Source organism: Vipera berus, assembly GCF_964194415.1.
Source record: "Vipera berus genome assembly, chromosome: 6".
Lineage (NCBI taxonomy): Eukaryota > Metazoa > Chordata > Lepidosauria > Squamata > Viperidae > Vipera > Vipera berus.
Window position 1 is genome coordinate 35502523 of NC_138208.1, and position 24153 is coordinate 35526675.

At 44.0% G+C, this 24153-nt stretch overlaps 1 protein-coding gene across 1 annotated transcript in view; it reads right to left on the minus strand.

Annotated features, from left to right (window-relative positions):
- Positions 1-21977: 21977 nt before the first annotated feature.
- The window catches only part of ZCRB1 (zinc finger CCHC-type and RNA binding motif containing 1), a 76435-nt gene continuing 74259 nt past the window's right edge, over positions 21978-24153 (minus strand). Inside the window, exon 8 of the mRNA XM_081330381.1 lies at positions 21978-22075. Coding sequence (XP_081186507.1) covers positions 22070-22075 — 6 coding nt within the window. The 3' untranslated portion in view covers positions 21978-22069. The remainder of the gene's footprint in view (positions 22076-24153) is intronic.

Genomic DNA, 24153 nt, shown 5'->3' on the forward strand with positions numbered 1-24153 from the left:
GTGACCAGCAGAAATTTGGAACGCAAGGGGGTTAAAGCCGGAGCATGGAACCTTGCGTGATAGAAAAGAGTGGGGGAGCCAAATGTGTCTTGAATGAGAATTGAGGGTGGATTAACAGGAAATCCTGTCAGAAGTCCATAAGCAAAGCTCATCTGTAGGAGGGGCTCATACTAGTGCACAAAGCATAGGTCCTCCCAGACTCCTCCTGAGTCTGAAAACTGAAGGCACTGAGGTAGAAGGATGCCGCGTACCTGTCTGAGCCGAGGGTGGCAGGTCCTCCCCAGACCCCCTTATGGTCTGCAAAGTGACAGCAGGGAGTTCCCTAACTAGGAGGGGCCCATACTTTGTTAGGGAACTGAAGTCCTCCTGGGCAATTTCTTTTGTGTGCCCAAAAACTGACAGGCGGGGAGGCAGGGATACTGTCACTAAGAGTGACTGGGAAGTGCCGCTAGGACCTGACTAAGCTGATTGAACCCCACATCAGAAGGGGAACATGGGTAGCTGTAGTTCGAGGGTCAGAATTAGGACACCTATTGGAGATTTGTTCAAGGTGTGGGAGAGGTGAGTACCCATCCTGGATGGCATAAAAAAGAAACGAGCACAGAAAATTTGTAATGAGTGGGCTTTGCTGAAAGATGGAACTGGGAGACCAATTTGGCCAAGAGACAGTACTTTTGATTTTGCAACATTAAAAGCACTTAGACCACTAATAGACCCAGCCAAATACCCTATTGGTATTGCTGGGCGGAATTATCCAGGATTAAAAATCCTGCCCCAAAGAAAGAGGGAGATAAAGGAGCCTCCCTTCCCACTGCAGGCAAGTTTGAGCCAATGATAATGCCTCCCCTTCAGTAAACCAGTCCCAGGAAGGACAAGAGGGCAATTGGAATACGTGCTGACACATAAGCTGTTTTCCACATCTGACATAGTCAACTGGAAAAGGGACACTTCCTCCTTTAGGTCTAACCCCCAGGCTGTGATTCATAAGTTAAAAACTATAACAGACAGCCATAACCCTTCATGGGGGGGGGGACATGACTCAGTTGCTGCACGTCTTCTTAATGAAAGACGAACTGCTAAAGCTGTTCAAAAAGATCATGAAAATAGCCAGATGACCAACAATAGTTACCCCAGGGCAGATAGCCCCGGTACGAGTTGCCTGGCCAACCAGTTGTCCTGACTGAGACTATAATGCTGACAACCATTGGGACGAATATAACCAGGCTAAAGATAACCTGATGGTAGCCCTTCAAGAAATAGACAAAAAGTCTAAATTGGCAAGAGTTTCAAAGAATGACCCAGAAACAGAAAACCCAGATGCCTTTTGGGTCTGCCTCTAGGAGGCAGCCATAGCCCATGCTCACTTAGATCTTAATTCTCTGAAAGACCAGAGAATCCTCACCTCCACCTTTGTGGACCAATCTACCGACATCATTAAAACACATTTCCATCGAATTGTGTCAAATTGGTCCAGCCTGGAGCTTTCGGAGTTGCAGAGAATTGCAAACTTCATCTATGACCAGAGAGAGAGGCTGAGAGAGGAAGAAAAAGAATGAAAAGAGATAGAGAGAGAGACAGGAAAAGTAGAAAGGAAAGGAAGGAGGACCTGCAAATCTTCGCAGCCATACATAACGAAGCCAGACGAACAAACAACCGGTCGTTTGAGACGCGACATCAGTGCCCACAGTGTGAGGAGGAGGGATTGCCTGAACATAAGTGTCAGCACTGCCTTAAGTGTGGCAAAACGGGCCACTTTAAATATAACTGCAGAAAAAACCCTTGTGACACCGCCAGTTGCCACCCAGAGCTCCTTTTCCTAGGGAGAGATCCTTTCAAAATAGGGAAAGGAGATATCAGGAAGAGCCCCCTTGGGAAAAGAAAAGGGGAAACGAACTCCCATATCAATGACTAGACTCAGGAAAAGAGGAATTTCTAGCCACTTTTGCCGGGCTGGCCATTCCCCTAAGGAGCAGTCAGGACGGGGAACCCTCATTACAATCACAATAGGGGGAAAAGAGTATGAATGTTTGGTAGATACCAGAGCCACCTCATCTCTCATCACTACCCCTCCCTTTAAGGGCTCCATAATACCAGGAGCCCAGGATAATATAGTAGGAGTGTATGTGTGGGGGGGGGGAATTATCCCCGTAAAATTCACCAAAGAATTGAAAGTAGAGATCAGCCCTTTCTCTTTGAATCATGCCTATTTGCCCACAGTCTCCTTTGTCCCTTATGGGCTGAGACTTGCCGTGCAAAATGGGGGCCACAATAAAGTGTAACAAAACTGGAGTAATATTAGATATTCCTGCAGAGCACAAACAATTTTTAGTCCTAAACAAGGAACAGCTGCACGAAGATTTTAGAAACTTCCCCGCCTCCCTCTGGGGCTGGGACTCTACCAAAGTAGGATATTTGAAAGGAGCCACTCCAGTCAGGATCCAGGTGAAAAAGGGACCACCCCTGTGCGTTCCCCAATACCAGATCCAAACCAAAGCGACAGAGCCCATCAAGAAACTAATTGAGGTGTACCTAAAACAGGAGGTTCTTCGTAAATGCACCTCCCCCTGTAACACACCTATTTTTCCAGTCCGCAAGCCAAAATTAGACCAGGACGGAAATCCAGTCTTCAGATTCATTCACAATCTAAGACTGGTAAAACAGTCACGTGATACCCCATGCCCCAATAGTCCCTAACCCAGCTACCCCAAGCACATACAGAGTTCTCCACCCTTTTTTTGCAAATCCTTAAAGCAGACCTTTCCTCCATAGCCCTGCTGGTCCAATATGTGGATGATCTTCTGCTTGCCTCAGACACTGACCAGATCTGCAAGGCTGACACCCAAAAGCTGCTTTTATCATTAGTACAGAGGGGGCATAAGGCGTCACCTTCCAAACTGCAATACCTGCAACAGGAGGTCACCTTCCTGGGCTATATTATTGCCCCCAGAATCTGAAAGTTAGCTCCAGGGAGGGTTGAAACTATCCTTAAGATGAAACCCCCTTGTACAAAAAGACACCTACTGGGTGTCCTGGGGTTCTGCCGCCCATGGATTCCATCATTTGGGGAGTTAGCTAAACCTCTCATTCAACTAACTGTTAGACATGCCGGATCAAATTGCCTGGACCAAACCACTAACCTTACTTTCTCAAAGATAAAACAGATGCTAGCATCAGCGCCAGCACTGGGTCTTCCCAATTACAAAAATCTTTTCTGCTGTTTATCCATGAAAACCAGGGAGTGGGATCAGGGGTCTTAGCTCAGCAATTTGGATCTTCACTACGACTGGTCACATATTACTCAGTACAGCTCGATCCAGCAGCAAAGGGAATGGTCCCATGCCTGAGACCAGCCACCACAGAAATTGTAAAAAGATCAAAAGACCTAGTTCTGGGCCACCCCCTTGTCCTAAAAGTACCCCATGATGTGCTTGCTATCCTTCTGAAATCGCAAACGCAAGCCTTCACCCAGCAACGTCTAGCTCAATATGAAGCCGAGCTCTTCACCACCGATCACATTTCATTTGAGAGGTGTATGACTTAAATCTGGCTACCCTATTACCAACAGAGCAAGCAAAGGAAAACCTGCATGATTGCCTACATCTTATCCAAGACACAGAGCTGCCCCAACCCGACCTCACCAATATCCCCCGGTTAAATCCGGATTTTCTACTATTCACAGACAGTTCTTCATACATGCATGAAGGGGGTAGAGTGATAGGAGCAGTTGTCGTCTCTCTCCACGAAATAGCGTGGGCAATGCTGCTCCCACCTTCTTACAGCGCTCAAGCTGCTGAACTCATGGCTTTAATACAAGCCTGCAAGGAGGTGAGGGATCATCTACCAATGTGTACACAGATTTAAGATATGCGTTTGTGATCTGTCTGTCACTGCACGTTTTTTTTGTTCATCAGACAGTTCATTTCTAACTGTACATTTTCCCCTGCTCTCTGCACCTGTTGTGATAACTTATCTGGTAACCATAGTGAATCCCATATGACCAGTTATGTTATGGTTTCAGTCTGTTTAGTGCGCATGTCTAGAAAAAGTTCACAGTGTTTATCTCTATTCTTTTTTTCACTTTGCTGTTACTGACTGTTACGTTTAGGATGTAGTGAGCTAGCTCTGTATAATATATATTTAGTTTTTATATTTTTGTAAGTAAAAGGTATTTAGTAAGATTATGCGTCGTGTTTTTCTTGCCTTCCTGCATGCACATCATGCATTCTCTGAAGCACGGTCCGTCGCCCTCTACAAAGGTGATTTTTACCTTGACATTCGTCTTGCATGACACTCAATGATGGGCGTGACTTTGGCTTTGGGGAAGAAGGAGGCAATATGGCTTCTCCTTGTGGGTGTGGCAATATGGCCTTGACACTGTCACGCTACTGGAGTGCTATGGAAACAACAGGGATTCCTGACGTCGTCAGGACAACCCATAGTACACACCAAATTGGTCTCTAAATTACTAACTGCTGTTCAGTTGCCCTCTAAAATAGCAATTATACATTGCAGGGCACATCAAAGGGATAATTCGGAAATAACGAAGGGTAACCACTTTGGAGATCAAGCTGCCAAATGGGCTGCCATACAGCCTCTACCAGCAAACCCAATAGCCCCTGCTTTGAGAAATCCCATACAAAGACAAACTGGAGGAGGGGGAGGGGGAACACTGCAAAGAAAAATTAGAGGCAGATTTCAGGGAGGGGTTTTGGAGGGTCCCTGATGGAAAACCTATATCCCCCTCCATCTCCTACGACTTATCTGTCAAAAGTTGCATGCCAAAGGCCATTGTGGAACTCAAGCAATGGTAGATGCTATACAAGGAGTCTGGTATGCACCAGGAGTATATCAAAAAGCCACAAGAGTAGCAGGGACGTGTAAAACTTCTCAGGCTAATAACGCCACCTCCAGGAAGGCTACCCACATTGGAGGTAGACCATGGGCTCAACACCCATTCGAAAAATTACAAATGGATTACATACAGCTGTCCAGAGTGAATGGTTTTCAATATGGCCTTGTATGCAGGGACCAATTAACCCACTGGATTGAGGCTTTCCCATGCCACCATGCTACAGCACTAGAAACAGCCAGGCATCTATTAAAAGATATAGTGCCATGATTTGGGGTGGCCAGCATTATAGACAGGGATAGAGGGAGAAATTTTTTAGCGCAAATCCTTACCCACATATACCAAACCCTTGGTATCAGATAAAACTTACACACCCCTTTTCTCCAACTAGTTCTGGAGGAACAGAAAGCGCTAACCTGGAAATATTCTCTCTTTGATCAGTTTCCAAACATTGTTTCTTATCCTTCCCTCTGGGGCTTTGGTGAATAACGTGACCCCCTCTTCTTTGTGACAGCCCCTCAAATACTGGAATACTGCTATCATATCTCACCTATTTCTTCTTTTCTTTAGACTAGCCAAACCCAAGTCCCGCAGCCGTTCTATGTTTTATGTTCGTATGTTTTAGTCTCCAGGCCTTTGATCATCTTAGTTGCTCTTTTCTGAATTTTTTCCAAACTCTCAACATCTTTTTTTTGATATGGTGACCAAAATTGGCTGCAGTATTCCAGGTGTGATCTTACTAGGGTTTTATAAAGCAGTAGTAATACTTCATGTGATCTTGATTATATGCCTCTGTTTATACAACCCAGGATTGTATTAACTTTTTTGATTGCTGTTGCACACTGCTGGCTCATTGTCAAGTGATCAGCCACTAGGACTCCAAGGTCCTTCTCACAGGTCTCACTTAATCTGTAGTCGTACCTTTGATTTTTCCTGCCTAAATGTAAAACTTTGCTTTTCTCCATGTTGAAACTCATTTTGTTGGATAGGGCCCATTATTTAAGTTTGTCAAGATCTTTTTGGATCCTGAGTTTGTCTTCTGGGGTGTTGGCTACTCCTGACAGTTTGGTGTCATCTGCAAATTTGATGAGTTCCCCTTTAGTTCCCTCATCTAAGTCATTTATAAAGATATTGAAGAGTACTGGGCCTAAGACGGAACCTTGTGGTATCCCGCTGCTTACTTCTCTCCATGTGGATGTAGTACCATTGAGGACTACTTGTTGATTTTTGTTTGCCAGCCAACTACAGATCCATCTGGTGGTGATTTGTCTATTCCACCTTTTTCTAGCTTACGAAGCAGTAGATTCTGGTCTACTTTGTCAAATGCCTTACTGAAATCTACGTATACTATGTCCACAGCATTTTGCTGGTCTACTAGTTTAGTCACTTTATCGAAGAATGAAATAAGATTGGTTTGACGTGATCTGTTTCTAACGAACCCGTGCTGGCTACTAGTTATAAATTTGTTTGTTTCTGATGTCATGGTTCCGATGAATGAGACAAATCAAACAAGTTGCAGTCATATTATTTATCTAAAAAGTCTTAGTAATGAAACAAAACATCAGCGCTCATGGAGGGATGCTAGCATCTGAAATCTCCTCTCCCCAAACCCATTGTAACACACACACAATCCCCACCCTTATCTACACGTTATAAATCACATTATCCAATTAGTTTCACATTTATTTTATTTTATTTATTTATTTTAATTCCATTTATATCCCGCCCTTCTCCGAAGACTCGGTGCAGCTTACAAGCTTAGCAGTAGCCTTCATTCTATGTATAGGCCTGCTTATTAGGGCTTTCACACACACCCCAAGCGGCATTATTACAAAGTCAGCTTAATTGCCCCCAACAATCTGGGTCCTCATTTTACCTACCTCGGAAGGATGGAAGGCTGAGTCAACCTTGAGCCTGGTGGGATGCGAACCTGCACTAATTGCAGGCAGCTGGTGTTACTTAAGGAGGCATTAGCCCACTGCTCCACCAAGGTCTCTCCTCCCATTCTGTACGCAGGCTTCTTATCTTCTTAAAATAGACGTTAAAAATTCCCTCCTGCAAGATTCAAAGTGAAGCAGTTTAAACAAAAGGCTGTCTCTTACATTTTCAGTGTAAAAACATGTCAATGTTTGCAGCATTGACATCCAGCCATCCTTACAAAAAGAACAGATCCCATAATGTAAACAAACACAAGTTAGGAGCTGACTTTTGGTTTGTTGGGGTGTTTCTCATAAAACTTTTTGATAAGTCTGTCAGCTTTCATATTTATTTATTTATTTAATTTTTATACCGCCCTTCTCCCGAAGGACTCAGGGCGATGTACAGGGCAATACAATAAAATACAATATATAAAAATTAAAAAGATATTAAATACAATAGCCCAATTTAATAAATTACAAAACGTTAAAAAAACCCCAAACCCATCAGACCAGGCCGGCTTGTTCAAATAAATATGTTTTTAGGTCACGTCGGAAGGAGCGAAGGTCGGGAGCCATCCGGAGCTCCACCGGTAAACGGTTCCACAGGTCTGGCGCGCCCACAGAGAATGCCCTCCCCCTGGGGGCCGCCAGTTGACACTCTTTCACCGACGGCACCCTAAGGAGGCCCACTCTGTGGGAGCGCACTGGACGAAGGGAAGTTGATGCCGGCAGCAGATGTTCCCGTAAGTAACCCGGGCCCATGCCATTTAGGGCTTTATAGGTCATAACCAGCACCTTGAATCTTACCCGGAGGGCAACTGGAAGCCAATGCAGCTCACGGAGTAGAGGTGTTACATGGGAGTATCGGGAAACTCCCACCACCACTCGCGCGGCTGCATTCTGCACCAGCTGGAGCCTCCGAGTAGTCCTCAAGGGCAGCCCCATGTAGAGAGCATTGCAGTAGTCCAAACGGGAGGTCACGAGTGCATGAATGACTGTGCGCAAGGCATCCCGGTCACAGCTCCTATATGATCATTCAAGGAGAGCTGTGAATCTAGGAGGACACCCAAGTTACGAGCCCTATCTACGGGGGTTAATATCTCGCCCCCCATAATTAACGGTGGAATATTCTGAATTTCCCGAGACGCCGGCACACACAGCCACTCAGTCTTGTCAGGGTTGAGCCGAAGCCTGTTCCTCCCCATCCAGACCCGGACCGCCTCCAGGCAGCGGGACATCACAGAGAGGGCATCACTGGGGTGGTTTGGGGTAGAGATAAAAAGCTGGGTATCATCAGCATATTGATGATACCCAACCCCAAAACCACGAATGATCTCACCCAGCGGCTTCATATAGATGTTGAACAGGAGAGGCGAGAGGACCGACCCCTGAGGCACTCCACAAACAAGAGGCCTCGAGGCCGACCTCTGCCCTCCTGCCAACACCGACTGCGAACGTCCCAGGAGGTAGGAGGAGAACCACCGTAAAACGGTGCCTCCCACTCCCAACCCCCGAAGACGCCGCACCCAAATGGCTTCAGACAATGGGTATCCCTTCCATTATACTAGGTACTGCAATTTTCCCTTAAAGATTCTAGAGTCAAGGATATGTTTCACTTCATAATGGGTCTGACCCGCTACTATGTGGGGTCCAGGAGCTTTCTTAGGGGGAGGTCTTAAAGCAGAAGCTCGAAAAGGTTTCAATAAGCTGCAATGGAACACCGGGTGAATTTTTCCCAAAAGTCTGGGGAGTTTCAATTTTACTGTGACCGGGTTGATGATTTTCATAATGGGGAAAGGCCCCAAGAATTTTGGTCCCAATTTCTTGCTGGGTAATTTGAGACGTAAATATTTAGTTGACAGATAAACCTTTTCCCCCATTTGGAATGTTCTTTGGGGAGCCCTCTTTTTATCAGCCTGTTTTTTATAAGTCTCAGAAGTCTTCTTGAACACCATTTTTGTGTTTCTCCAAACCTCTTATCCATTGATCAAGTGTCTGGGAAGTGGAGGGCACCTGAGGATAGTCAGGCATCGGGCTGAACTCTTTTCCTGTGGCTACTCTGAAAGGCATGTAGCCAGTGCTGCCGTGAATTATTGTAGGCCACCTTGGCGAAAGGGAGAAGGTCAGTCCAGTTTTTCTGTTGGTAAGAAACATAGCATCTGAGGTATTGCTCCACCATTTTGTTAGCCGATTCTGCAGCCCCATTGGTAGCTGGATGAAAAGCAGATGATAAGCCTTGAGATGATCCAATTAATTTAAGGAAATTCCTCCAAAATTTTGCTGTGAACTGCACTCCTCTATCTGAAATTATTCACTTAGGGGCACCATGCAGTCAGTAGATATGTTTCAGGAACAATTTAGTTAGTCATTGTGCAGATGGGGGTCCTTTATAGGTGATAAAATGAGCCTGCTTCAAAAACAGATCTATCACAGTCCATATGACAGTATTTCCTCTAACGTTGGGTAGGTCTACAATGAAGTCCATAGCTATTTCTTCCCATGGTTGAGAAGGGTCTGCTACCGACTGCAGTAGCCCAGGGGTTTTCCCTGGAATTCTTTTCATGGTGGCACATACGGTACAATTCTTGACATAGTTTTCCACATCTCATTTTAGTCCCGGCCACCAAAATTGCCGGTGGATGAGGTGTAGAGTTTTTAAATATCCAAAGTGTCCAGCCTGTTTTACATCATAGCTGTGTCTGAGACCATTGAGACGGAGGGTTTCAGGTAGATACAATTTTCTCCCCATGTATTATTATTATTATTTTTATTATTATTTATTAAATTTTTATACCGCCCTTCTCCCGAAGGACTCAGGGCGGTGTACAGGGCAATAAATATCAAAATGTAAATACAAAAGTTAAAAAAGAGTTAAAAATAATTAAATAATTATGCCCAATATAATACAATAACAAAAGTGTGTTAAAACTAAATCCAACCCCAAACCCATCAGACCAGGCCAGATTATTCAAATAAATAAGTTTTTAAATCGCGCCGGAAGGTCGGGAGCCATCCGGAGCTCAACTGGCAAGCGGTTCCACAGGTCTGGCGCGCCCACAGAGAATGCCCTCCCCCTGGGGGCCACCAATCGACATTCCCTGATCGGAGGCACCCTGAGGAGGCCCACTCTGTGGGAGCGCACTGGACGGAGGGAAGTTGATGCTGGCAGCAGGTGCTGCTGTAGGTAATCCAGACCCATGCCATGTAGGGCTTTGTAGGTCATAACCAGCACCTTGAATCTCACCCGGAGGGCAACTGGCAGCCAATGCAGCTCGCGGAGCAGAGGTGTAACATGGGAGTATCGGGAGACCCCAACACCACTCGCGCGGCTGCATTCTGCACCAGTTGAAGCCTCCGGGTGGTCCTCAAGGGCAGCCCCATGTAGAGAGCGTTGCAGTAGTCCAAACGAGAGGTCATGAGCGCATGAGTGACTGTACGCAAGGCATCCCGGTCTAGATAGGGCCGCAATTGGCGCACCAGGCGAACCTGGGCGAAGGCCCCCCTAGTCACAGCTCCTATATGATTTTCTAAGGAGAGTCATGAATCTAGAAGGACCCCCAAGTTGCGAGCCCTATCTACGGGGGGTAATAGCTCACCCCCCCATAGAAAGAGTTGGAATATTCTGAATATCCTGAGATGCCGGCACGTACAGCCACTCAGTCTTGTCAGGGTTGAGTCGAAGCCTATTCCTCCCCATCCAGACCTGAACCGCCTCCAGGCAACGAGACATCACATCGAGGGCATCACTGGGGTGGTTTGGGGTTGAAATAAAAAGCTGGGTATCATCATCGTACTGATGATAACCAACTCCAAAACCACAAATGATCTCACCCAGAGGCTTCATGTAGATGTTGAACAAGAGGGGAGAGAGGACCGATCCCTGAGGAACTCCACAAACAAGGGGCCTCAAGGTCGACCTCTGCCCTCCTGCCAACACCGACTGCGAACGCCCCAGAAGGTAGGAAGAGAACCACTGAAGAACTGTGCCTCCCACTCCCAACCCCCTGAGGCACCGCAGCAGGATACCATGGTCGATGGTATCAAAAGCCGCTGAGAGGTCTAATAGGACTAGGACAGAGGAGCAGCCCCTGTCCTGAGCCCGCCAGAGATCATTCACCAGCGCGACCAATGCCGTCTCCGTGCTGTACCCGGCCTGAAGCCCGATTGGTACGGGTCTAGATAATCAGCTTCCTTCAAGGACAGAGGGAGCTGATGCGCCAACACGCTCTCAACAACCTTTGCAAGAAAGCGAAGGTTGGAGACCGGACGAAAGTTATTTAATACAGCTGGGTCCAGGGCAGGCTTCTTGAGGAGGGGTCTCACCACCGCCTCCTTCAAGGCGGTGGGGAAAACTACCCTCCCTCAGAGAAGCAGTTATCACTGCCTAGAGCCAGCCTCGTGTCCCTTCCCGGGCTGCATAAACCAGCCAGGAGGGACACGGGTCCAACAAACACGTGGTGGAGCTCAGCTTCCCCATGATCCTGTCCACATCTTCAGGAGTCACAGGATCAAACTCCTCTCAAATAATATCGACAAGACTGCCCTCGTCCTCATCGTCAGACTCTGCCCAGTCGGAGTCCAAACCGGTCCGAATCCGAGCGATTTTGTCCAACAGATGTTGACTAAACTCCTCGGCACGACCCTGCAAGGGCTCCTCCCTCACCTCCTGATTAAGGAGGGAGCGAGTTACCCTAAACAGGGCGGCCGGGCGATTATCTGCGGACGCGATGAGGGCAGCAAAGTGATTAGACCTTGCTGTCCTCATCGCCGCGAGATAAGATCTCGTGAAAGACCTTAGCCGCAACCGGTTGGATTCAGATCGGCTAGATCTCCAACAGCTCTCTAGGCCTCGTCTCCGACGCTTCATCTCCCGGAGCTCCATGGAAAACCATGGTGCCCATTGGAATCTGCACCAGGTCAAGGGCCGCATGGGTACAACCCAGTCAAGTGCCTCCATGGCCGCCTTTTCCCAGGCTTCCACTAGGGCATTGGCCGAGCTGTGAGCAAAGGAGGCAGGTGGGGACCCAAGTGCCGCCTGGAACCGCTCCGGGTCCATTAAGTGCCTAGGGCGGAACCATCTCGTTGGTTCAACCACCCCACGATGGGGAGTGGCAAAACGGAAGACCAACCGCAGCAGGTAATGATCGGTCCATGACAGGGGTATAACAATTGGAGAACCCCCACCTAGATCATGTAACCACCGTCCAGATAGGAAAACCAAATCGAGCGTGTGACCCCCCCATGAGTTGGACCCTGAATAACTTACGTCAGGTCCATGGCCGTCATGGAAGCCATGAACCCCCGAGCTAACTCAGATGATCCCCCCAGGGATGGTAGATTAAAGTCACCGAAAACCATAAGTTTGGGGAACTCAATCACCAACCCTGAGAGGATGTCGAGAAGCTCGGGCAGGGCTGCTGCTGCGCGACTAGGCGAAAGGTACACCAGCAGCAAGCCCAACTGAGCTCTAGGGCCACATCTCAGGAGGAGGGACTCACACCCGACTATTTGGACAACGGTGGCCTCCCGCGGACATAAGGTCTCCCTCACAACTACCGCCACTCCTCCACCCCTACCCTGAGCTCGAGGCTGGTGCAGCACCCGGAAACCCGATGGACAAAGATCAACCAGAGGGACACCGCCCTCTGGGCCCAACCAGGTCTCCGTGATGCAAGCCAGGTCCGCATGCTCCCCCTCAATCAAATCATGTATAAGGGGAGCCTTATTAGCTACGGACCTGGCATTAAGATACACGAGCCTGAGCTCAGGTGGCTGCTCATCCCCGCCCCCGGAACCATAGGCTGAAACCAGGGGGTCGGAGCCTATGATGCCAAACCATCTCTGCATGTTAGGGAGGTTTGATTATCTTTGAACCATTGATCAGTAAGGTGCTCTCATTTTAACTTCTTCACTCCTGGGTCATCAGGATTAGGGGTTCTGCGAGGTGTGAGTTGTGCCGCAGGTTGTGAACTGGGGATAATTGCCTCGTAGACCTCTTCACGTTCACTTTTGTACTGTGGCAATTGAGACAGCACATTAGCTAGGAAGTTTTTCCTTCCCAGTATGTACTTTAAAGTAAAATTAAAACCGTTAAAGTACTGTGCCCATCGTACTTGCTTTGCGGACAATTCGCAGGGAGTTTTTAGTGCCTCTAAATTTTTGTGATCTGTCCATACTGTTGCCAGGTTAATAGCCCCCATCTAATTGCAAAGGCCTCCTTCTCCCAGATTGTCCATCTCCTTTCGCCTTCCATGAATTTCTTAGAGGTGTAGGCACAAGATTGTAGGACTCCACTTTTATTCTTTTGTAGTAATACAGCTCAGACTGCCATGTCGCTGGCATCTGCTTGAATTACAAAGGGCTCCCTTGGGCAGGGGTGCTTTAGGATTGGTTCAGCCGCAAATAGTCTTTTTAAATTCTCAAAAGCTTTCTGACAACTCATAGTCCATGCTAGTGGTTGGCCAGGTCACGGTTTTCCCCCTCCCTTACCCATTTTGAGTAGTTCTGTAAGGGGTAGAGCAATCTCAGCAAAAGAGGGAATGAAATAATAATAATAATAATAATAATAATAATAATAATAATAATAATAATAATAATAATAATAAGAAGAAGAAGAAGAAGAAGAAGAAGAAGAAGAAGAAGAAGAAGAAGAAGAAGAAGAAGAAGAAGAGGAGGAAGAAGTTGAAGTTGGAAGGGACCTTGGAGGTCATCTAGTCCAACCCCCTGCTCAGGCAGGGAACCTTATACCATTTCAGGCAAATGGCTGTCCAGTCTCTTCTTAAAAACCTCCAGTGTTGGAGCATTCACCACCTCTGGAGGTAGGTTGTTCCACTGGTTAATTGTTCTAACTGTCAGGAAGTTTCTCCTTAGTTCTAGGTTGCTTCTCTCCTGGACTAGTTTACATCCGTTGCTTCTTGTCCTGCTTTCAGGTGCTTTGGAGAATAGCTTGACTCCCTCTTCTTTGTGGTAGCCCCTGAGATATTGGAACACTGCTATCATGTCACCCCTCACTCTTCTCTTCGTTAAACTACACATACCCAATTCCAGCAACCGTTCCCTATATGTTTTAGCCTCCAGCCCCCTAATCATCTTTGTTGCTCTTCTCTGTACCCTTTCTAGAGTCTCGACATCTTTTTTACATTGTGGTGACCATAACTGGATGCAGTATTCCAGGTGTGGCCTTACCAAGGCATTCTAAAGTGGTATTAGTACTTCACGTGATCTCGATTCTATCCCTCTGTTAATGCAGCCTAGCACTGTGTTGGCTTTTTTGGCAGCTGCAGCACACTGCTGGCTCATATTGAGGTGATTGTCTACTAGGACTCCGAGATCCCTCTCACAGTTACTACTATTGAGCAAGGTACCACCTATACTATACCTGTGAATTTGATTTTTCCTGCCTAAATGTAGAACCTTACTTTTTTCACTATTGAATTTCATTTTGTTAGATAGTGCCCAGTGTTCGAGTCTGTCCAGATCCTTCTGTATCTTAAGCCTATCTTCTGGAGTATTGGCTATTCCTGCCAGCTTGGTGTCGTCTGCAAATTTGATGAGTTCCCCATCTATCCCCTCATCCAAATCGTTAATGAAGATATTGAAGAGAACTGGGCCCAGAACAGAGCCCTGGGGCACCCCACTACACACTTCCTTCCATGTAGATTTATTTATTTATTTATTTTATTACATTTATATACCGCCCTTTCCCAAAGGACTCAGGGCGGTTTACAGGGTAATTAAAAAACCAAGATACAAAAGTTAAAAACAAATTTAAAAAAAATTATATTTGTCCCTGCATAAATAAAACCCCAGTTAAAATAAGATTAATCCTCAGCCTGGGCCAGAGAGCTCGAAGAGCCAGGTCTTCAGGCCCCGGCGGAATGAACGGAGGTCGGGGGCAGTCCTCAGCTCCACTGGCAGCTGGTTCCAAAGAGCAGGTGCCCCCACTGAGAAGGCCCTATCCCTGGGTGTTACCCGCCGGCAATCTCTTACCGGTGGCAACCTGAGAAGACCCTCCCTGTGGGAGCGCACTGGACGAAGGGAACTTGATGCCGGCAGCAGGTGTTCCCTCAGATATCCCGGACCCAAGCCATTTAGGGCTTTATAGGTCATCACCAGCACCTTGAATCTCACCCGGAGGGCAACCGGAAGCCAATGCAGCTTGCGGAGTAGAGGTGTTACATGGGAGTATCGGGAAACCCCCATCACAACTCGCGCGGCCGCATTCTGCACCAGCTGAAGCCTCAGAGTGGTCCTCAAGGGCAGCCCCATGTAGAGAGTGTTGCAGTAGTCTAAACGGGAGGTCATGAGTGCATGAGTGACTGTGCGTAGGGCATCTCGGTCCAGATAGGGTCGCAACTGGCGCACCAGGCGAACCTGGGCAAAAGCCCCCCTGGTCACGGCTCCTATATGGTCTTCAAAATTGAGTCGTGAATCCAGGAGGATGCCCAAGTTGTGAGCCCTATCAACGGGGGGTAACACCTCACCCCCCATCGTTAGAGATGGAATAGTCTGGTTGACCCGAGATGCCGATATGCACAGCCACTCAGTCTTGGCGGGATTGAGACAAAGCCTGTTTCTCCCCATCCAAACCCGGACCTGGACCGCCTCCAGGCACCGGGACATCACGGCGAGATGCAGTTCCATTGAGGACCACACGCTGAGTACGGCCTGTCAGCCAGCTATGAATCCATCTGGTGGTGATGCTATCTAACCCACATTTTTCTATCTTATCAAGTAGTAGGTTGTGATCTACTTTATCAAATGCCTTACTGAAGTCCAAGTAAATTATATCTACAGCATTCCTCTGGTCCACTAGTTTTGTCACTTGGTCAAAGAATGTAATAAGATTTGTCTGGCATGATCTGTTTTTGACAAACCCATGTTGGCTTTTAGTGATGACTTTGTTTGCATCAAGGTGTTCGCTGATTTGTTGTTTGATTATCTTTTCCAGAATCTTCCCAGGTATTGAGGTCAGGCTGATAGGTCTGTAGTTTCCTGGTTCTATTTTTTTCCCTTTTTTGAAGATGGGAACTACATCAGCTCTCTTCCAGTCCTCTGGTAGTTCCCCAGTGCTCCAGGATCTATGAAAAATATAGTTCAGTGGTTCTGAGATCACGTCTGCCAGTTCCTTGAGAACTTTGGGGTGTAATCCATCTGGTCCTGGTGATTTGAACTCATCTACGCTGGACAGGTGTTCACTTACCATTTTTTGCCTATCTTAACTTGCATTTCTATTCTGTTTTTTATGGCACTGGTTTTGGTAGGTTGGACTGTTTTTTCCCTTTGTGTAAAGACAGATGTAAAAAACGAGTTAAATAGTTCTGCTTTCTCCCTATTGCTTGTCACCTATTGCTTGACTGTAGAAATTGGCAAACCCTAGGAAGCTTTGGAGCTGTTTGCAAGTCTTTGGGGGCTGCCATTCAATTATCGTTTTCACTTTGGCTGGGTCCATTCGATGCCCTCGTCAGAAATTCTATAGCCAAGATAATCTAATAGGGTTTGGTGAAATTCACATTTTGACATTTGACATAAAGCTTGGCATTCAATAGTTTAACACTTCTACATACATTTGTTAACTGGTTGGCAAAGAGTTCATCTGTTTCTTTTGATTGGTTGGGTGGCCTGTAAAATACACATATGGCAATGTCACTTTTTTCTCTTATATTGACCCATATGCATTCTGGAGAGATTTTATCTTGGATCATGTGCATTTCTGTAGTTATGTAGTGTTCTCTTACATATATAATCTTAGAATCTTACATATAAGATTCTTCCATTCTGTAAAGTACAATGAGAAGGAGCATGATATAGCCATCCTGTATGGAAGATCCCATGCTTTGAAACTTGCTTATCCCCAAGATCCTATTACTTATGGCTACCTAGAAGGGCTGGATCTATTTCAGCCCCCATCAATTAAACTAGACCAGGAATCAGAAAAGCTAAAACTACTTTTATAGAGAGTGGTTATAATAACAGAATTTTGTAAATCTGATTGTCCTCCCCTTCTTTACTCTTGTGAATTAGGGAGGTATCTATCTTTCACAAATATTCTGCTTATTGTGGACACAGATGTTTTTGTTGTTGTTTAGATTCCTTTTTTTTGCTTACCTTTATATTTTATAAATAACTCAAAGTGGCAAACATACCTAATATTCCTTTCTCTTCCTATTTTCCCCACAATAACAACACTGTGAGGTGAGTTGGGCTGAAAGACAGAGTAACTGGATCAAACTCACCCAGTCTGCTTTCATGCCTAAAGCAGGACTAAAACTCACGATCTCTTGATTTCTAGCCTGATGCCTTATACCTAATCATTACACCAAACTGGTTTTGATAATGGAGCTCATATAGTATACCTCAGTCAAGATCATCTTCCTTACTCTTGTCAATTTACATTTTTAATTTTTTTGTCTTTATTTTTTTTCTTTTGAATAAAATAAAGTTGTATGAAAAAAATTATCTTCCGTACTCTTCATATTTTGGAAGTTGATTGTATTCAGCCATTGTTTCCAGAATAGATAATTTTATAATCTATCAGCTGCATTATTATACTAGTCTATGTTATCGTTATATTTATGTTTTATGTACTATCTGCAACCTTTCAGATTGAAATAACTGAAGCAAGGAAAATAGGTAGGTGTTGAGATGCACCAAAGAGAGAATGCAAGAATTTTTTTCTCTTTATTTTAATATTTCAAAGTAACCATCATAAAGTCAATTAGGGCAGGGGTCGGCAACCTGAAACAGTGAAAGAGCCACTCGGAACCGGTTCCCTCAAAAAAAACACCTGGGGAGCCGCAAAATGTGTGTGCGCATGCACGCGCACACACACATACGTACAACAGGGGGCTTGATTGAAGAGTAGAGCCACCCTAAGGCGAGACATGCACCAGCCCTGCCCCCATCGCTTCTCCTCCCCTTGGAAAAGACTGCTCCGAGGGAGCTGAGGAAGAGGCCGAAGGGGAGAAGGAGCTGCTGCAGCAAATCTTCCAAGGCTGCTGCTCGGACTTGCCTATCTCAGTTTGCTTTGGGATTTCAGGGTTTTTGTGGGATTTTTGCATGCAGTTTACTTGGGGGGGAGGAGGAGGAGGAAGCGCGGAGCAGTGAGGGGAATAGGGCAGAGAAAGAGAGAACGAAAGGCAGATGAAGAGGGCTCCTCCCTTCCTCTCCAAGGCAAGCTGCCCTCCTCTCCATCCTGCACCCCTCTCCAAAGAGTTTGGCTGGCAGTTTGTCAATCACCATTCTTCCTCCTCCTCTTCCTCCTCCTCATTCTGGCTTGAGCACAGACTTTGTGCCAGAAGAAGAAGAAACGGGACACTTCCCCCCCACCCGCTGTTTCTCTTCCTCTCTTCCTTCTCCCATCACTTCTTTGGCGCGTTTGCTGGGAGCCCGCCCAGATTTGAACACCTTGAATTTCCACTCTTCCTCCCACACACCCCATCTCCATGCATCCCTTCTTCCTCTCCCCACCCTGACACCGGCACAGCCCATCCCCTTTTTCCTGTCCTTCCTAGCTTGCAATGGGACTAGCATGGAAGGTGATGCCGCCGCTGCCACCACCACAAAGAGGGTAGCAGCCCTGGCGCAGAGGCCAGAAGGGACTCTGCTTTCATTGTTTAATGATGGCTTCTCTCCAGCCATCCAATTGCGTGGCTCCTCCCTCCTCCAAGCCTCGAGCTCGCGGGCCCTCTCTTTTTCCTGCAATTCCCTCATCATCATAAAAAATAATGAAAGGTATGAGAGACAGCAGCAGCGTTTTCAGAGGAGGGGAGCCCGAAGAAGGCGCAGCAGGTGGGAAAAGGGCTGCTGCCGTCTCGCCCAACTCCATCCCCACCCCACTCTTTCGCAGCAGGGCCATCCGGCCCTTTTTCCACCTGCTGTGCCTTCCTCGGGCTGCCCTCTTCCAACCACGCTGCTGCTGTGTCGCCTAACTCCCTCCCCACCCCACTCTTTTTTTTATTGAAAAGTTTTAAAATACATTTTTAGAACATATACCCCATCTCCCCCACCCCCCTCCCCATCCCTCCCATCCCAACACTCCCCCTGACTTCCCAGAGCTGAATACAGGGTATTACATCATACAATCTTACTCTAAAATATTCTAATTACTATAATTACTCTTTAAACCATATCGCACTTTAACTCTCCTTAGCCATAGAAAACAAAAATAATACAGCCTCTAATTATAATAACTAATAACTATTCATATGCTAAATGATACTTTGTAGTCCCATATTTGTTTTGAATATAATCAATCCATCTTCTCCATTCCACTATATATCTCTGTTGCGAGTGATCTTTCACATATGCCGAGATTTTGGCCATTTCTGCCAAGTTCGAAACTTTCAAAGTCCATTCTTCAATAGTAGGCAGATCCTCCTTCTTCCAGTATTGCGCTACCAAAAGTCTTGCAGCTGTTATTAAATTCAGCATCAATTTAGTTTCTATAGCAGTACAATCAGTGATAATACCCAACAAAAACAATTGTGATAAAAATCTTATCTTTTTCTTAAAGATCTTCTGCATATTCCACCAAATTTTAATCCAAAATCTTTCACTTTTTTACAAGTCCACCATACGTGATAATACGTTGCATCATCACAACCACATCTCCAACATTTTGGCTGACAATTTGGATACATACATGCTAATTTTTTGGGATCTAAATGCCATCTATAAAACATTTTGTAAAAATTCTCCCTTAAGTTTTGTGCCTGTGTAAATTTAACATTCCTAACCCATATTTTCTCCCAAGTATCCATTATTATTGGTTCTTGAAAATTCTGGGCCCATTTTATCATGCAATCTTTAACCAATTCCGCTTCTGAGTCAATTTCTATCAATGCATTATATATCCTTCTTATATGCGCTCGACTTTGATCTCTAATTTGCTTTACCAAATTCCCATCTGATATTGAAATACCAATTTTCTGATCTTCTTTCCATCTAGCCTGTAACTGCCCATACTGAAACCAAGTTTGTACTATTTTTTCTTCTTTTAAAATATTGAAAGACTTCAATTGCCATTCATTCTTTTCCAATCTAAGAATTTCTTTATATGTTATCACATCATGTTTAAATCCCACATTTATGTTTTCCATTGCATGTTTAGGTATTGCCCAAATAGGAATTTTATAATTCAACTTGTGTCGATATTTTTTCCAAACTCTCAACAAGGCAGACCTTAATATATGTGTTTTAAAAACTTTGTCCACTTTTTTTATCATACAATAAATAAGCATGCCACCCATATAACAAATCACACCCTTCAATATTCAATAAACTCCTTTGTGTTAAATTAAACCAATCACTAATTGACGATAATGCTGCCGCCTCATAATATAATTTAAGGTTGGGCACTTTGAGACCACCTCTTTCGCGTACATCTTGCATTATCTTAAATTTAACTCTCAGTCTCTTCCCTGCCCAAATAAATTTATTAATACCTCTCTCCCATTCCTCCAAATTTGAATCTTTTTTAAGTATAGGTATCATTTGAAATAAAAATAAAAATTTAGGTAAAACATTCATTTTCACAGCTGCAATTCTTCCCAATAAAGACAGTTGTAATTTTCTCCAACTATCAAGATCTTTTTGTATTTTTAACCATAAAAAATCATAATTATTCTTATATAATTTAGTATTTGAGGCTGAAAGATGTACCCCCAAATATTTAACCTTTTTAACTATTTCAAATCCCGTTAATTTTTCTAAGGCTACGTTTTGTTCTATAGTCATATTTTTAGACAATATCTTAGTGTTTTGTCTGTTCACCTTAAATCCAGAAACTTGTCCATATTGTAAAATTATTTCCATTAAATCCAAAACTGATTGAATTGGTTGACTTAACGTAATAACCAAGTCATCTGCAAACGCTCTCAATCTATACTCTTGATCTCTAATTTTAATTCCCTGTATTTTCTTTGAGTCACGTATTTTAATCAATAATATTTCCAATGTTAAAACAAACAACAATGGTGATAGTGGACATCCCTGTCTTGTACCCTTTTCAATTTTACAAGCTTCTGATAAGCTACCATTATTATTTGTGCTGTTTGTTTTTGATATATAGCCCTAATAGGTTGTAAAAACCTATCCCCAAACTGCATCTTCTCTAACACTTTAAATAAGAATTGCCAATCCAATTGATCGAAAGCTTTTTCAGCATCCAAAAAAATCAGCGCTGCAGGGACTTGGTTATTTCTTTCTAAATATTCTAATACATTTACAATGTATCTCACATTATTTTTCATTTGCCTACCACTTATGAATCCTGTTTGATCAGTATAAATCATTTGTTGCATAACCTTCATCAATCTATTTGCTAAAATTTTTGCAAATATCTTGTAATCAGTATTTAACAACGATATAGGTCTATAATTTTTAGTTTGTACAAGATCTTGATCTTCCTTTGGAATCAACGTTATAAATGCTGTTTTCCATGATGGAGGAACCTCCTCTCTGGATTGAATTGTTCTAAACAGTTCTTTTAAAGGTTCCACCATCTCTAGTTGTAAATTTTTATAATAAATAGCAGTCAATCCATCTGTCCCAGTTGCCTTACCTACTTTTAATTGTTTAATTGCTAGAATAATTTCTTCAGTGGTTATCAATTGATTCATCTCTTCCCACTGCTCTTGTGTGAGCGCCGGGATATTCACTCCTTGCAAATAACTATCTATGTCTAAACCTTGACTTTTATCCCTTGCATACAGCTTAGAATAAAATTCAACAAAGGCCTTTTTAATGAGATTTTGCTGAAACACTTCTTTACCCCTATACTCTATCTTATCTATATGACGAGATCTTTGTTTTTCCTTAATAAATAAGCTAACCACCTACCAGGTTTATTTGCGTTATTAAAAATATTATGTTTAGCATATCTTAAATTAGTTGCCACCTGGTCCGCCAATAGCATATCAAACTGACCTCTTAACAAATTAATTGATTCTTTTAGCCTCTTATCAGATGGATCCATAATAAAAGCTTTCTCTTTCCTCTTTATTTTCTCCTCTATTTCATTACACTTAAATTCCATTCTACGTCTATATTTATTGTTCAAATATATTAAGACTCCTCTCATATAAGCTTTACTTGCATCCCATACCATTTCAATAGAAGTACCTTTATGCATATTTGTAATAAAAATTCTTTATCTGCTTTTTACATTCTTCCACATTTTCTACATATCTAAATACATTTTCATTTAATCTCCATGATCTTCTGTCACCATTACCCTTATCCAATTCCATCCAAACTGGACTATGGTCCGATAAAAGTTCTTGGACATATCTTGATCTTCTTAATCCTAGAAAAAAAATCATTAGTAATTAATATAAAATCAATCTTAGAAAAGGACTGATGTCTGTCAGAAAAAAAAGTAAAATCCTTTTCATCCACGTTTCTTTCTCTCCAAATATCTCTCAATTCCAAATCATCTTTCAAATCAAAGAAAGATTTAGGCAATCTAGCATGATTAGTAGTATTTTAAAAGATCCTTTCTTATCCTTCTGCGTGTCCATAACATCATTCCAGTCTCCCATTAAAATACAAGACTTGTAATCCCATTGAATTATTTTGTTACGTAGCAATTTATAAAATTCTTCTTGTTGTTGATTAGGAGCATATATTCCAATTAGAAGTATTTTCTTCCCTTCAATCAAAAGTTCAATAATAATATATCTTCCTTGTATATCTGCTTCAATTAATTTGGCTATCAGACTCTTCTTCACATATATTACTACACCATTTTTCTTCTCTGGAGTGGATGCAATAAATTGTGTACCCAGTCTCAAATTTATCAAATATTTCTGATCAGATACCCGAATATGCATCTCTTGCAAACATACAACGTCATTTTTAAAATGTTTCAAATACTGAAATATTTTCTTCCTCTTTTGTGGTGAATTCAAACCATTAACATTCCAAGTCAGGAATTTTATCGCCATCCTTTGCGACTTGAAGCCTCCGGAGCACCTCCTGAAGATCTTCAGAGATATGTCTCTTCGGCCTCGCTCCTCCCACTGCTTCACTTGATTCTTTTTTTTAAAAATTGAAAAGTTTTACAGTACATTTTAACTTTAACAATCCCCCCCTCCCCCCACCCCTACCTAACCCTCCCTATCCCTCCCACCCATTCCCCCCTCCCCCCCGACTTCCTAGAGCTAAATACAGGGTATAAGAACAAAGAACAATCATAAGCATCCATATGCTAACAACAATAAACTATTAATTCTATCACCCTCTAGCTCATATAAAATAATTACAAGCAATATTAATATTACATATAAAAAGAAAAGAAAACAGAAAAGGAAACTTACTCAAATGCTAAATGAAATTTCTTAGTCCCATATTTGTTCTGAATATAATCAATCCACTTTTTCCACTCCATAATATAACGTTCTTGCGAATGATCTTTCAAATAAGCCGATATCTTTGCCATTTCCACCAGGTCAGAAACTTTTAAAGTCCATTCTTCTATAGTCGGCAGTTCCTCCTTTTTCCAATATTGACCTATTAAAAGTCTTGCTGCTGTGATTAAGTTCAGCATCAACTTAACGTCCACCATAGTAGCTTCTGTAATTATGCCCAACAAAAACAGTTGCGGACAAAACTTTATCCTTTGCTTAAAGATCTTCTGCATATTCCACCAAATTTTTATCCAAAAAGCCTTAACCTTTTTGCAGGTCCACCATATATGAAAATATGTTGCGTCTTCGCCTCCACACCTCCAACATTTAGGCTGATAATTCGGATACATACTTGCAAGCTTTTTAGGGTCTAGATGCCATCTATAAAACATTTTATAAAAGTTCTCTCTTAGGTTTTGGGCTTGCATGAATTTTACGTTCCTCACCCAGATCTTTTCCCACGTCTCCATTGTAATAACTTCTTGAATATTCTGAGCCCATTTTATCATACAGTCTTTAACAAGTTCTGTTTCTGAATCAATTTCTATCAATGCAAGATATATCCGTTTAATATGTGCTGGACCCTGGTTTCTAATTTGCTTTATCAAATTTTCATCAGTCATTGCAAAACCGGTGGCGGCGGAGCGCCGGAGACAGCCTTTTCGGGCTGCCCGCGGCTCAGCTGTGTAGATTTCACCCGAAACAGCGCCGATCAGCTGTTCGGGTGAATTTGAAGCCCCCTCCTCGGGGGTGAGGCCCCAGGTAGGGGTCGAGTTCTCCGGGGCCGCCTGAGTTTAAAGCTTGGGCGGCTGAAGGATCGAACTCCCCCGTAGCCTGGGTTGCTCCCAGCTGGTCAGCGTCTCTGCTCCGGATTTCTTGGAGCAGAGCCAGGCGTTTACGACCACCCCTGCCAGAAGGAAAGACCTTGGAATAAAAGGAGCAGGCAGAGCGGTACAAGAGGAAAAGGTGAAGAGGA